General features: G+C 43.9%; 1 protein-coding gene across 8 annotated transcripts in view; it reads right to left on the reverse strand.

Annotated features, from left to right (window-relative positions):
• The window catches only part of RALGPS1 (Ral GEF with PH domain and SH3 binding motif 1), a 2,625,553-nt gene that overhangs the window by 428,526 nt on the left and 2,180,699 nt on the right, over window positions 1–16,328 (reverse strand). For all 8 annotated transcript variants that reach the window (XM_069609374.1, XM_069609372.1, XM_069609376.1 and 5 more), the window contains one exon: window positions 3,641–3,708. In XM_069609374.1, the coding sequence (XP_069465475.1) occupies window positions 3,641–3,708 (68 nt within the window). The remainder of the gene's footprint in view (window positions 1–3,640; window positions 3,709–16,328) is intronic.

Genomic DNA, 16,328 nt, shown 5'->3' on the forward strand with positions numbered 1-16,328 from the left:
GGCACCAATTTAATCAATCCCATTTGTGTAATCAGCAGCCTGGCCCGAAATAATCAATCCCATTTGTGTAATCAGCAGCCGAGCATCAATATGATCAATCCCATTTGTATAATCGGCAGCCGGGCATCAATATAATCAATCCCGTTTGTGTAATCAACAGCTGGGCATTAATATAATCAATCACATTCATGTAATCAGCAGCCGGGCACCAATATAATGAATCCCATTTGTATAATCAGCAGACGGGCACCAACATAATCAATCCCATTTGTGTAATCAGCAGTCGAGCACCAATATAATCAATCCCATTTGTGTAATCAGCAGCCTGGCACCAATGTAATAAATCTTATTTGTGTAATAAGCGGCCAAGCACCAATATAATCAATTCCATTTGTATAATCAGCAGCCAGGCACCAATATAATCAATCCCATTTGTGTAATAAGCAGCCAAGCACCAATATAATCAATTCCATTTGTACAATCAGCAGCCAGGAACCAATATAATCAATCCCATTTGTGTAATAAGCAGCCAAGCACCATTATAATCAATTCCATTTGTGTAATCAGCAGCCAGGCACCAATATAATCAATCCCATTTGTGTAATAAGCAGCCAAGCACCATTATAATCAATTCCATTTGTGTAATCAGCAGCCAGGCACCAATATAATCAATCCCATTTGTGTAATCAGCAGCCAAGCACTAATATAATCAATCCCATGTGTATAATCAGCAGGCGGGCACCGATATAATCAATCCCATTTGCGTAATAAGCAGCCAAGCACCAATATAATCAATTCCATTTGTGTAATCAGCAGCCAGGCACCAATATAATCAATTCCATTTGTATAATCAGCAGCCAGGAACCAATATAATCAATCCCATTTGTGTAATAAGCAGCCAAGCACCATTATAATCAATTCCATTTGTGTAATCAGCAGCCAGGCACCAATATAATCAATCCCATTTGTGTAATCAGCAGCCAAGCACTAATATAATCAATCCCATGTGTATAATCAGCAGGCGGGCACCGATATAATCAATCCCATTTGCGTAATAAGCAGCCAAGCACCAATATAATAAATTCCATTTGTGTAATCAGCAGCCAGGCACCAATATAATCAATTCCATTTGTATAATCAGCAGCCAGGCACCAATATAATCAATCCCATTTGTGTAATCAGCAGCCAAGCACTAATATAATCAATCCCATGTGTATAATCAGCAGGCGGGCACCGATATAATCAATCCCATTTGCGTAATAAGCAGCCAGGCTCCAACATAATCAATCCCATTTGTGTAATAAGCAACCAGGTACCAATATAATCAATCCCATTTGTGTAATCAGCAGCCGGGCACTAATATAATCAATCCCATGTTGTTGCCTTCACATGACAAAAGGTAAACAATCAACACTTTCTGCTTTCTGTTGTCAGCTGTTCGCTGCGCACAACAGCTGAGAAATTCATATCAGTACCTTTGCACAACCACATGTTATTTAAACCGGAATTTAAAAAAATTGAAAATGCTTTCAGTAAAACTCCACCTACTGAATATCAGAAATGAAGTATAAGTGATGATTTGTAAAGAGATGTTCTATAGCACAGCAAGTTGAGCGCGCTCGATCTGTCATCTGTGCGTAGCCTGCTGACGCAAGTTCAAATCCCCCTCAGCCTTTCATCCTTCCGAGGTCGATAAATTGAGTACCACACAGTGGGATAATAATAACTGTTATTGCAGTGCTTACATACCTGTGGGTTTGTAGCGCTATATAATAACTAGTGTTATTGTCTGCTTCTATTGTGCACATTGATGGTTTGTTAACCGAACCCAATGAAACTCATTTGAATGTATTACTGAACAATGCAATGCATATTTTTACCATAGGTTTCTACGAAACCAAGAAACCAGCTAGGACACACGGGTACATACCACACTCCATGCCTATGGAGCCTAGCTGAAGGCACTGCTACCCACCCGCACGCATCTGCTATCATACACTACTCTAAGGCGCATCGCACAACACCTCTGCCATGAGAATGCAGCTATCCCCCACGACAACAACAACAAAATTGGTCTAGCTGCACACATAATGCCTCTCTTGCTCTCGCATACTCTCCAGACTACCTCACAGCGCCAACCACAGGCCAGCTCCACATTGGGACTTAGCCACCCAAACCTACCCTTGCAATGGCCAAAATGCACACCCACATTCTAAACTCCTCCGACGAATTTCCCATACCTGGACTTCGGTCCCCCGCGGGTGTTCCCCAACAGCGCTTTGAGACCATACCAATGGAAAAGGGCGCTATATAAATGGCAATTTCATTACATTACATAGTTCTAAAAAGGACAGAGCTAAAGTCAATATCCTGCTTTCAATATGTATTTTCCTGTTTGAAATGAAATGCCATATTAAACAAAACAAACTTATGTCCTATAAAATGTTTAAAATCAAATCTCTTATGAATGACAATTGTGACGTCATTTATATATTAACATCACAGGGAAGGCTGTTTATATGCAGGTGACTATTGTGAAATAAGGATTTCAACCACTGCGACGGTTATGTAATTTTTAACATTCAATGTAAAAATACAAAGTGGCATATTCTGAAAACTGGGCACACATAAAAACATACAGATAGCGTACTTTTTTATTTGCACTCATTACAGAAATGCACAGGTCACCCTATTCTCAAAGGAGACTCGCTCATTTCAGTCAGGTGGCGGGGAGTTGGGCAGTAGAGCAAAGATGTGCTGTCCAGCCCTCTTGCATACATAAGTGTCAGGAGCCTTCTCCTGACACCAATCAATGCATGACAGTCTCCCAGCAACCACATGGTCCCAGTAATCACCTGGTTACTGGGAGTACATTTCACAGAGACAGGCTATAAGGGCCTGCCAGTGTGAAATGTTAGAAAAAGAAAAAAACATGTCTATCTCTTTTTGAGGGATAGAAACTCAGGTGGGACAGCAGCCATTCACACAGCTTCTATCTCACTTAAACTATTTCTTTTTTTAAGCGCATCCCATTGGTGAATTCGGGTTGCACAGAAATGGCCCCGGATACGCGCAAATGCACAAAGGGGTGATGAAGGGCGTTCCAATGTGCATATGTGCACGTTGTGATGCCCTTTGTGGATTTTAAAGCACCTTTTTTGGTGCAAGAGAGTGCATCTCATCACTCATGTCAAAATGTTTTAGGGATCTGCAACATAATGTGTAACTAAACTGATGGTCCAATAACGCCATCCTGGCATTAGGGGGACGTTTATAAGGCGTCAAATACAGGACTTCTAATGAGTTGTTCACCGATCAACTCAATATTGAAACAGGAGGACTTAACACTGCATTTGCTTGGCAGCGCTGGGGAAGACTGTGCCACATTGTAACTTTTTCTTAAAACAAACTTACATTTACGATGATACAGTGTTATAAAGAGGAGAAGAGGAGGATCATGGAGGCAACAATGATCAGGGATAACCTTCCAAACAGCAAAGAAGTGAAATCTGGCGCTCCAGAGTTCCACAAACACATTACCTAGGTAGATATTCTCACCCTGATGAGCATACGCTGCACTCTTCATCACACACACGTGTCCTTGGTACACTCATGCACTAAAAGTACAAGCTCTGCGTACCTGCCAGATCCTCCTTCGACGACACCAGCCGGGGAGAACTGTTGCCGGGCTCAATCCTTAAGGACAACCTGGAACACAAAGGTTTGGACAGGTTAAAACGCACAGTCTTGATTCTCCAGCCCTGGGGACACAATAGCAAAAAGCAAGAGCCGAGGACATTGATAAGCACCCCGATTCCTTAACCAACCCCCAGAAACAATCAAATCATGCAAGCAAACAGAGCACTCTTTTTTTCAAATGACAATGCAATTCACTTTTTTCCAAAATACCACGAATTTGGAGGTAGGATTTTAGTAAGCTATTCCAATGGTTTGTAGATCCCCAACTCTTAGTATCAGTACGTACTACTCAGAGACCTTGACGCAGGCAGGCTTATGTTAAGAGGAAGATGTGAGCTGTAGGTAAGTACACTGAATCTAGTTAGACAGGCACAGCAACAAAGCACTTGCACTTGTACTTATAAGTGATATAAAAGTATACATTTATTATATTTACACAAGAGTCACTGTTAAATACTTAGCACAATAAACCAACACACATAGTTATACTTTTCATTTCTTTCGAAAGGCCACTTCTTAGTTGGTAGTTGCTGAGCGCATACAATTGTTACAGGAGTTTGACAGGTCTACCATACTATCGGTAATAACGTGCACCCCAAAAGCAACACAGTAATTGCATTAAGTCAGCATAAAACTATAAGATAGTGATTTCTGGGAATGAAAACAGTTGTTTAGTGTGGTGCTAGTAGAGCATCAGGATCTAGAGGTGGTTTCCCTGCACAGCAAGTATTTTAAAGTCCAACGCGCAACCATAGCTAAAAGAAAGTTTGGAAAGGCAGTCTTGAAAAGCAGCAGAAGTAAAACGTTCTTGTGGATACTTTCCAGTCTCTAGGAAAGAAGATACAAGAAGACTTAGCCAAGGTTGGAGACCCTGTTAAAGGACTTGCTAAAGGGACACAACCAGCGGCTTGGGTCTGAGGTAAGATGGGGTTGCCCTGGACACCTCTAAGTGCACTCCAATACTCTTGAGCGACTTTCTGGATTAAGGTTAACAATACCCTTTTCCTCACAGTACCTTAGGTTTGAAGAAAACATTTCTTGTGGATGCTCTGCGATGTTGCAGCTCTGGACCCGACCTCTAGATTACTTGATCTGATGATGAGAGGCAGGGCAGTTGATGGGATCTCTCAGCAGCAGTCTCGAGGGAGGACCCCTTGCACGGCTTTCATCAACTTCTTTGGTCACTTAGCAGTTTTGGCACCTTTTCTGCAGCACCAACAATGGACGCAATTCGCCCAGTCAATCTTCATCAGTTCCTGAAATCCCGCACTCTGATGAGGGGGTCTGGATGAGTTGGATTGGGTCTCTGGAGTATTCTTGAGGGCTCAGCAAAGACTTGGACGAATTTGGCCTTTCCACGATGATGCTCTCAAAATGGGTAGCAGGTCTCCTAGTGTTGGGGTTCTGCAGCTCTTGGAAACTCACAGGGCCTCACGAGATGGCTCAAAACAGAGTTCGTCTTGGGACTGGTTGTTCTCACCAGTCAAATGGGAGAGAGTCATCCTCTTCAGAGCTTCTCTGTCACGCAGAACACGGGTTAAGAACAGGGTAAGAACAGCAATGGTGTTGCAAAGGGTCTGCAGGCGTGTCTGGTCGTCTTCTTCGTTGGTTACTTCAGCTTCCAGTGGTCGACTTGCTTTTCACTCCAGGAGCCTCACCTTTTATTCAGTTCCAGCACTCACTCCTATGCAATCTTCCTCAGAAGTTTACAGAAAGGGGTGTATAGCTGTCCAATCAGGATAGCTAGAGCCCCAGTTGGAGCTGGTCCCATTCAGGCACTCTGGCAGACAAAAGGTCAAGGGGGGTGGAACACTCCTCCCCCACTTCCTGCCTGCACAGACACTCTGGAGTCTAGGTGGGCACACCCAATGGCTCCCGCCAAAGGCAAACCACACACACTGGCCTCCCCCTCCCAGAATGGTAGAAGCAGTACTGACAAAGAACAACCATGCAAGAAATGGCAAAAAAAAGTGAGTGCCTAAGTCAGTACTTGGGTGCCCCTTTTGTGCACCAACGGGGCTATGGACATAGCCTGCGGCAGAGCAATTACACAATAGTTAATAGAACACATCCACTGCCACCAGCCTTAACTAGGAGATTGTCCATGTGACATAAAAGTCACAGAAGCAGAGAGAAGGGGGATACTAAGTATCCCTTTGGCACTCCACATAAGGTGGTGTGTGCCAATCTCTCAGACTATAGAGATTTAAGTATCTCTCTCTATCCTTAAGAACTGCAGTTACTCCAGGATAAAGAAAATAATCTAAAAGGAGGACTCTAAGGGTCCCAAGCAACTTTGCCCATAAAGAGCTGTGTGCTGCTGCAGTAGTAATGTACAGATGCCTTTAAGAGTTATGGCGAAAAGTAGACCCCACACGACAGGTAACGTACAAAGAAAAGAGTTAAAAAAGACAGAGGCCATAAGAATGCATGAGTGGATTTCAGAAAAAGGTCCAGATGTCCAGCAAATAGCCCTGGGGGTCCCACTCAAAGAGGGGATGAAGCATACAAATGATAAATCACCCTAACAACAATGTAATTAACTTTTTCCCAAATCCCACGAATTTACAGGGTTCAAACGAATTTCACATGGATATTAGCCCTGCTGTGGCATTGTAGCTCTCACATTTGTACTCATTTTAACCATTTTGTAATTAATGTATGCAAACGTTTTAAGCTTGAAATGATAATGATAACCATTTGTCATTTATAGAGTGCTTTCCCAAAAGCACTGCACATAGAACATTTTTACATACAAATATGACTTAACCGAAATTGGTACGCATGTGTCGACCTCGGAAGGATGAAAGACTGAGTTGGCCTGGCCGGGATTCGAACCTGCAACCTGCCGATCACAAACAGATCACAGCAGAATTACATACGAGCACAGTAATAATTAAAAGTGATAACTTATAGCCCAAAGGGTAAGTAAAAGGGATGGGGTGGGGACCGGTAGGGGTGAAACACACATTATAAGACTCTGTGGTTGCCGGCTCTTGGGCACTTTTTGGTTTGAACCCATGAGCTGTTGTGCACATTTACATATTTGCTACGCTCAGGAGTGACCGCCATACTCATCAGTCAGTATTTATAGGGTTCTCAAATACACACCCGTTACTCATCTTCATTAGAGGTGGTGCTACTGGCCGCAGAGTAGTTTAACCCCTTAACTGACAAGGACGAATATGCCCGTCCTTTTTGCATAGACTTGCATAAGAGCCTGGCAGTGTCAAGAGGGGACCAACTAGCTTTTGCGGGGATAGGTTGTTTGCTGTGAAAGGGAATTCGTCGAATACAAATTCATGGAATACTTTTAATCGAATTTCGCCTCTAATATATGCAGGGGTGTGTATAAGGGAAATATAAAAGGAGAGGATAGAAGGGAGGGGCGGGGGGTTTCCCACCACATATATAGGCAAGAACATTGATTAAAAGATAAAAAAACAAAGCTAAATTCGTATTCGACGAAGTCAACTCGATGAAACCACATAGAAGCGCTTTGCCTGATGTGGAAAAACACACTCCCGTTGTTAACCCATGGCAGAGAGTTTGGTGGGGGGGTACTTGCATACCTGTAAACTCACATGCTTGTGGCAGCTAGTCACCCGCCTTGTAAGCAGCTCCCTACCCACCCACATACGTTAATGGGCTTTCACCTGCCAAAACCAAAATCGGGTGTTTTCACCAACCCTACTTTTCTTCATCCCTCTGTCTTTCTAGAAAGAGCTGGACATGGTGGTGAGCACTGGGGTGGTCAAGGTGTGGGTACGGTGCAAAACACCCCCTTTATACAGAACATCTCATTACTAATGAGTTCCAGGCCACATAACTGCAGTGCACTGGCTCCTGCTTTGCAAGAGTGGCCCTTTGCAATCACCACACAAGACAGGGGCCAGACCCCTGGAGACTGCCGGGGGACGCGGGGCGCTTGATTGAACTATTATTTGTTAATATTTTTGTGCCGGATCTCTCTGAAGTCAACAGTGTATGCAGTGGTGGAAATGGCAAACAATTGGTGGGGGATTCCACAATGGCTGGGGTGGGGGCGGAGTTTGGGGGGCCCGAGAAGGTGGGGGCAGAGCTGGCAGTTGACCTCCGATCAAAGGAAATGTCCAAAATAATAGTTTAAAAGGGCACTATTTCTTTCATGCTGCTTATTTTCCAAACTATATATCAATTCCACTTAAAACCACTTCAATTCCATGGTGATGAGTTACTTCACTATGCGAATAATAGTTTTGACCAGTGTTGCTGAGTATTTCTTTAAAATGCACAATTTGCATCCCATTTTATAAAAAAACTCCCCCGTGGGTACTATTCAAACAGGGTGATTTCTGTTCACCATAAGCAACGTTTTCTTTTACTTGAACCAAGCCCGGCACAGCTCCTGCAGCTCCCCTCTGAAAGCATTTTGGTGGCTGCATCGTGTGCATCCCTGCCTACATTTGAAAATCAAAAACCCTGAGATGTATGCCCCGCCCACCGTCACAAAAGACTCCGCCCATTTGCACACGGCTCCGCCCACACACCCCGCCCACCTGTCAAAAAGGTAAACTCGGTTGTTGTCATTAGAAACACGTTTGCAGTTTGCACTTTACAGTGGAATGCAGTAAATGTGAATGTCCAAGGACATGCATAACCACCCCAATTGCATAGGACGAATGGCATTCACCTTCCATAAAAGCAGCACACACACAAAACCAAGAGAGGAGATTTTCGTCAAATAATGTGTTTGAAAACGTTGACATGTGTGCATATTTTAAACTCCAAGAATCAATACAAAGGTTTTCTCTGGAACTTGCAGTACCGAAATTGGACATTTCACCATAGTTGTTATTTTTCACGAGGTTATGTAGTGCGGCAGTGAGGTGTCCAGCCTGCAAACCTGATGGCTGTGGTTCAATCCCTGAGTTCGGCTAATTCATGCACTCAAAGAGGACCTTCAATATTTCTCAGTTTAGCTGTGGGGGAGACCGAGTCCACCCCCTGAAAAAAGTGGGTGGACTCCGTCCCCCCACTTGTAACCTCAACGTGAGGCCTGGCAAACTGGCCAAAAAGAATGGAAGCTGAAAAAAAAGGAATACTGCTTTCAATCCGGTGTCATTAATGACACCGGATTGAAAGCAGTATTCCACGTTTTTTTTGTGCTTCAGCTTTCATTCTTTTTGGCCAGTTTGCCTTATGTTTTAGTCGCCCTTCAATTTAGGGCGACAAAAACATAAGGCAATCTGACCCAAAAGAATGAAAGCTTAAGCAACGCGGTAATACTGCATTTGTTCCGTTCCTGAGTCCCGTTCAATCCTCCATCCAATTGGCTGCAAAAGACCGCTGCTGGTAGCCAATCGGATGGAGAATTGGACAGGACCTGAAAACCCGGAGACTCCAGGGTCTTCCACGGAGACCCAGAGAAATGGCTAAAAACCCAGAGTCTCCAGGGAAAACCCAGAGGGTAGGCAGGTATGATCGTGTGTGATAGTTTCAATGATACTAGTGATATTTATTTATTCATGCAATGTTTGTCAGATACCAGTATATTTATTTATTTATGCAATGTTTGTCGAATACAGGTCTCCCACAAAAATGGCATAAATAAATAAATAATCTGGGTCCATGTATCCGGTAAACATTGAATAAACACATACATAAATAAACCAGGTCATGGCTGAGGACTGTAACTTCCTCTTGTGACCCCTTGCACAGGATCACCAGAGGAAGTTACAGTTTGCTCGTGGGCACGTTTTTTGTTGTTTGTCCCCCTCCCCTCACCCCCCCACAGAGCATGGGTTTGGGGTGGCTGACTCTGGCCTAATCCTGAGATCCATCTACACATCTGGGGCCGGCTCTCGGATCTGGAGAGAACCGGACCGATCGCTAGTGCTGAGTGTATGTCTAAACTCTGACTAGTTCACGCAGGTCCAGGTGTGCGGGATTTATTACCCACCCCCAAATGTAGCACTTCTTTTTCACTGAACTTCTGAGGTGTCCCTGGTGTTCCTTTCAACTTTGACCTCAGCCTTGCAGTCACGCCTCTAACTGAAAATAAGTTACAAGGGGCAGAGACTGGCCTTTCGCAAGTTAGGCGTGTGGGTGGGGCAGTTGTGAAGAAGCAACAAACACAGAGGGAGCGGAGAACAAAAAACACGAAAACAAGAGAGAAAAAGAACACAGAACAGAAATAACAAGAGAGAGAAAGAGGAGTTTAGAGGAAATAGACATGGAGAAAAGGCCAAAAACAAAAGTTATAAAAAGAAAACAAAAAAACGAAATTTAAAAAACAGAAAGAAGAAGTAATGAGAGGGAGTAAAAGGAAGCTAGAAAAATGGAAATGGTCATGAGGTAGCGAGGAAGGTGTAACATGGAAGAGAAAAATAATTAAAGAGAAAATTGAAAATAAACAAAGTGATATAGAGTCTTGGCAAGAACATGGAGGGGAACCAGAGTAATGTGTGAAGTAGAAAAGTAGAAAGGAGGAAAACGATAGAGAGAGAGAGAGAGGGAGCTTGAGAGGGAGAGAGAGAGTTAAGGGGGCGAGAAAAGGGGAGAGAGAGAGAGTGTAAGAGAGGGAGAGACAGAGTGAGAGAGAGAGAGAAGGAGAAAGAGCGGAAGAGAGCAGGCCCAAGAGAGTGCAAGCGAGAGAAAGGAAGAGAGAGAGAGTGAAGGAAAGAGAGAGAAGAGAGAAAAGGAGAGTGAGAAAGAGAAGGAGAGTAAGAGAGAGAAACATAAAGAGAGAGAGAAGGAAAGAGAGAAGGAGAGAGGAGGGAAAGAAAAGGACATAAACTTAAGGCTGGGACAACCAGCAAGGGTGCTTTTAGAAATTCCTTTGGGCACTCTAGGGCATGTTTGTGACCCTGCATACACAGAGTGTAGAGGAGCAGCTGCATGCCTCTGCAGGAAGTCCCGCCCCCCTACCTCCTGCATGGTGGGAGCTTGAGATCATACCATGCTTGACACCAGCACTTGTGACCATACCACAGAGGATATTCGAAAGAAGATACCTTCTGAGAAAACCCTATCAGATGTATCCCCAAAGAAACAACTATCTGAGGGAGGAGCTCCCCGAAGGAATATGAGAATGAGTGAAAGAGGAGCTGGTGACATCACAAGAGACGAACGTCCTGCACGACGAAGACTGACTAAAGAGAATGTATGGATCATACAGGAACTGATGACGAAGTTACGTATCCAGTAAGCTTTCATATGCGAGAAGAAGATTGCATGTGTGTGACGCACTGCAGAAAATGCAAGCCATTCAATAACTGTACAGATGCAGCAACGCAAGTAGACTAAGTGATCTTAGAAGCTGGCTTCACATAGTGAATAGACTGCAGGCGGAGCCGCCATTGTATAGAAACTGGACATCAGTGTCATGGATTAGTAAGCCCAGACCCATGGAGAGGAAAGGCTGCGAGCTGTGTCGCAGCAAAGAATTAGCTGAGATCGTGGACACGAGTGGAAAGGCTGTAAGGCTTGGTATTAAAGCTGAAGGCAGACAAGATTGGTTATCTATTCTCAAAGGCAGTGAACATGAGAAGCTGAATCATCCCTTATTAAGGTGCAAAGAAAGAACACCATGCGTGTCAAGTTTTATTCAATTAAGAAATTTAAATGCTGAAAAATTGTCCAAACTGTAGTCTCCTGTAACGTGAGCCCAGGATGAAAATAGAGTTGAGCATTCAGTTCCAGAATTACAATAGTGCATGCCCGCACTCCCTTATATTACCAGAGACAAGAATACGCTGCAAGACCAAGTTCAAAGACAATCTTTATGGCAGAAGGTTTGGGTGATGAGAGATGTTGGCTAATTGGGTTGGGAGGTAAAGTCAAGTCCACCTCCTAGCATCATGTGCTGCTAAGTGAACTGAATATTCCAGACATGGCATGAGCATGCCAACCAATTACAGAGTGCCTTATGGTTGAAAGCCAATGATATACTGTGTACTTAATAGTATTGAATATGACATATTTTAGAGGTAGGCATACATTGTGCACCTGATAGTAGATATACTTAGATATTCCCCTTGAACCTATCAAAGCCCCTCATATGTTTTTCTCATTTGCCACGTAGTATGATGTCACTTATGACAAATGTTTAGCATATAATTGTGTGAGATATGTGCTGAGAGAAATTGAGCGTCCATCCGTTGATGTTCGTTGTAACTCCCTGTTTAAGATAATTGATATTAAAACAGTAAACTTTGCCATCTTCCTGAGTTGGTTTGATTATTTGATGTCAGAGTTATTCTGCATCCCATCCACTGCATGAGTGCTACCTAAAGGGCTCTAAGCTCAAGAGCATAGTATGTTACTGGCGAAGTGGGTTATTTATGTTTTAAATGACCAAAATTCTTACAATCTTTTTGTATCTGGTAAAGACTTGGTCCTCCCCTGAATTGTTATGATATGATAGGTTATTTATAACACGCTTAATACCCAGAGGTTTCTAAGCACGAACCCAGGGATCAAACCTGTGTTGCTCTGTGTCGTCTTGCTTACAAGGCGAGCACATTGCCCCTGAGCTATCTTCCCAAGACATTGTTGAAATAGAAAGGGACCCTGGAGTTTGGAGAACAATTCCCTACCATGGTTACAGTTTAAGGGAGTCACGTAAGAGCTTGTTTTCTTATATCACTGGTATGGTCCCCTAGCAGGGGTAAGTCTTGGGATAGTTCTTTCCATTTTCTAGCAATCTCCTTCCTGGTTTAGAGGCGAGATAATGAGGCAAGCAGAGGAGGTTTGTAGACAGAGCTTTGTGCACCCCAGAAGTATACAGAGCAGCACATTTACACAGACACACCTTTGGTGCCCATCAGACACTTTACGTCTGACCGCTGCCCCATCTATTCACAACCTTTCGTCTGTGGGCAATGCCCCCAAGACCACCCCAGTGCAGGTGTGCTGACTCTCCTGTGCCTTCATGATTATTTCCCTCCCCTCTGTCCTCCCACAAAACACTACCACTGTCTCTGCCCCAGCCTAGTTCTTTGAGGCAAGGCTTCTCAGTATGTTATGTCATGTTATACTAGGGCATGTACACATGTGCATGCCATGTTATGCGTTGTTACCACACAACAATGAAGAAAGCAGTGGGACAAGGGGAGGGGCAGGCATGAGAGAGGAGGCACACAGTGTTTTGTGTCATAGCAAGCAAAAAGGAATTGGCAGATAAGGTTTTCCTCTTATATAATGATATGCACTTATATAAAGCACCCTTGCACACAGACACCATGGATACAGGTACAAATACACACAATGTCAACGCCCTTTGTCATGAAGGGTTGGTATTGTGATATCTTTTTTATTTTTTTATTTATTTATTCATTGTGTGTTTTAGTTAAAAGAAACTTTTCACACATTTTTTCAAACATTATACACATTATATCAAATGCAAATGATTTATATTCTTAAAATCCACTAAAGGAGCTATACAATTAAGAAGAGTACGAAATGCAGTACATAATCACCCTGTTTCCTTACAGCAAGGTACTCACACCAAATGCCAGGTATTACTTTAATTTGCAAAAATGGCAAATTGATTTGCAAAACTGCGGATGCCAGAAGCGTCTCCAACCCCTTTCTTGAGCTCCCCAATACCCACCCGCAGAGTTACCCCAACTCACTTTCTGGTTCCCTACCCTCCTGCCCCGCCCATCCGTCCGCAGCCACTCCCTCTTCCTTCCTCCCCTGCTGGATTCCGCGGGCCCTACACTAAATTCGAATCCTAAAACAGATTTTCCAAAAGCCGCGACTGCCTCTCTGCGCACCTCAAGAGTCCCCACAAACTCACCAACGCCATCATCCTGGTTCCAGGCCTTGGTCACCATCTACAATCTACTTTATTCCCAGGACCACAAGCCCTAATGGGCACCTCAGCCTCCCTCATGCGCCATGCCACCTCCAACCTCCTGCTTCTGACCGCCTTGTGGCACCCCTCATCCAGTGACCTCACCAAGCCCTGGCAGAGGAGAAGAACACACAGAGGCAGGGTGGGCAATGAAGGTGTGCCCACCTGCCATTACCACCGTTAGTGCAACAGTTGCATCCCAGCTCTTCTCCTGCCTCTCAAAGTGCTGCTTCCTGGGACACAGCAAGATCCCAGCTGCTTGGCGGGCTCGCTGGACACAGCTGTTGCAACAGTCTCTCGAGGTGCCTCTAGCGCCATACTCTCAATTTAGAACTGCATTCCTGAAGTGAACTTAAAAGGCCAGAGGGAAAGTGGGACATCCTCGATTCTCCCACCCTCACACACGAGGCATCCCTGGAATCCTTCCTAATGGGAAGTGTGGCTTAAACTTCCCGAAACTGTATTTTTCTCAAACAAATGACTCAACTGACCTACTCATAACAACTCACACCTGCAGAAAACAGTAACAATGTATTTTAGGTGTTACACAGATTTTTCTGCAAGTCCAAAACATACTCTTTGGTGAAACTATTTTTAGCACCAGGTTTATAATCCACTCCATAGAAGTAGAAAAAACCTACTTCATTCCAGCCTTGAATTGCGGAAATATGACATCTCCTGGGGTGCGTGGTTCACCTCCCCGCCAACCTCCTGCAATGCCAATCTCCTGCCCGCCTGCCCCACCCTCTCCCACGCTTGTGAGATTTCGTAGAAAAAGCTACCCTTTCCTCCCCACCGCTCTCATTCCTCACCCTAACCATTTCCCGAAAACCCCCACCACAGACACACAAAACACTCACATTTATCTGCTCCCCCACCCTTCCACGCCACAAGCATGCCCCTCCTCCCTTACACACACAAACATACATATATACATACACACACATACACAAACACGCACACCACTTACCTTGGGCACCGCAACTTCCTTCTACCTCAAAGTTTGCGCATGTCAGCCCCTGCGTGCACTCGTGTGCATCAAGGAGCGTGATAGTTCGATTTAGAAGAAGCACTCAGAGTGGTCTCCTAGCAGTCTTTCTTTCCATTGAATATATATATTCAAGAAAAAAACTTTAGTTGCAGAGACGTTAAGGTGAGAACTTTGAGATGTCAGCTATAGCTGAGGCTACAGAAAGCTTTGTGTTGCTAACTCAGTCACTAGACATCCTGCAACTCCCAAATTTCACTTGGTTCCCTCTCTAGCCTGATGACATTTGCAAGTCTTTTGACCTGCAAATAGTTTTTTTCCTGTATTTCATTTTCCCATATCCTTGCTATAACCTCAAATATCTCTCACATCGAGAGAAAAGCAAAATGGCGGCTGCTTCATTTCTAAAAACACCCTGTTTTGGGTAAATCCCCAAGATATAGCGATCTATTTTTGAGACGGACCCCCCACCTCTCCATCAAATATTTAAATAACAACTGCACGGAATAATCCCAAACCATGTATGGATCGTAATTTAACACTTCATGCTCAAGTTGTTTCGGACATGGTCCAAATCCGTCCAGCGGTTTGTGCTGTGCGCTTTGGCAAGAATGTACCTTCTTTGTCTATGGGAAAATAAAGGAGAAGGAGGCCGCAGCTTTGGAAACAAAAAAAACGTTTTTGTCTTCTAATAACTTTCTTTTTTTTTAACGTATCTTTACAAAACTTTGCATTCTGAGGGGATGGGAGGGTGGGGGGAGTCCCTAATCACTTTCGGAATGTCGGTCAAATCCGTTACTCGAATCAAAAGTTATTAACAATAGAGTTTTAAGGGGTTTCTATAGGAGTCCTACTCACCATAACTATAGCGCTTATATTTAAAAGATATTTTCACTCCAAGTCAGGATCATATTTTAGTGCCAAGAGGGCCCGCTGAATAACTGCAGCACACGATGGAAATCCTCTTAAAACAAGGAGAAGAGGTGAGACCAAGGTGCTGACCTTGGAATACGGAGGTCAAGTCTCTGATTCTGGCTCTGGCACTTGAGCAATATTTTCTGATTCTAGGCAAATTATCGCATTTCCATTTACCTCAAATTGTAAGTTAATAGACAAAACATATTTGGCGAACACAGCTTTACATTAGTACTGGCCAGTGTACATGGCCACACCGTTCTAGTTGCATCGGGCTACCCCAATTTGAAAAGAAATAGACACAAAAGGTTTCCACAGGCCCCCTCCTCTTTGCTCCCAAAATTATTCGCTAACTGAAAATATCGCCTTTGTGCGACTCACACACACACACACACACACACACACACACACACGCACACGCACACACACACACGCACACGCATACTCTTTAAAAATAGCTCCTCCCCTACAATTCAGGAAGGACCTGAAGACAGGGCTCCGCCCACTATTTTGAGAGGGCGGATACCGTCCCCCTGTGGTTTAAGAAATAAAAATAAAATAATAACTGGCTGCAGATGGGAATCGAAAACTTGGACTGGAATCAAACCCTGGCCCCGCACCTCTGAAATGCGAGACATAATCACAAGACAACGGCAACAGTTGGTTGGTAATTGCAAAATGTCTTCTATTGACATGTTACTATGCAGGACGTGTTTTACATGTTCTCGGATTCAAAAGGTCCATGCATTCTATACGTGAGCAGCAAGGTAATATGAAAATATGTGCTCCTGGCACATGCTTTTGTTGTTGTGTGTGATTTTTTCAATCGGCAAAGAGAAGCCAGAATGAAATGTCCATGTTTCACATTGACGTCCCTTGACGTCA

The sequence above is a fragment of the Ambystoma mexicanum genome, chromosome 8, assembly GCF_040938575.1.
Source record: "Ambystoma mexicanum isolate Mex_15411 chromosome 8, UKY_AmexF1_1, whole genome shotgun sequence".
Taxonomy (NCBI): Eukaryota; Metazoa; Chordata; class Amphibia; order Caudata; family Ambystomatidae; genus Ambystoma; species Ambystoma mexicanum.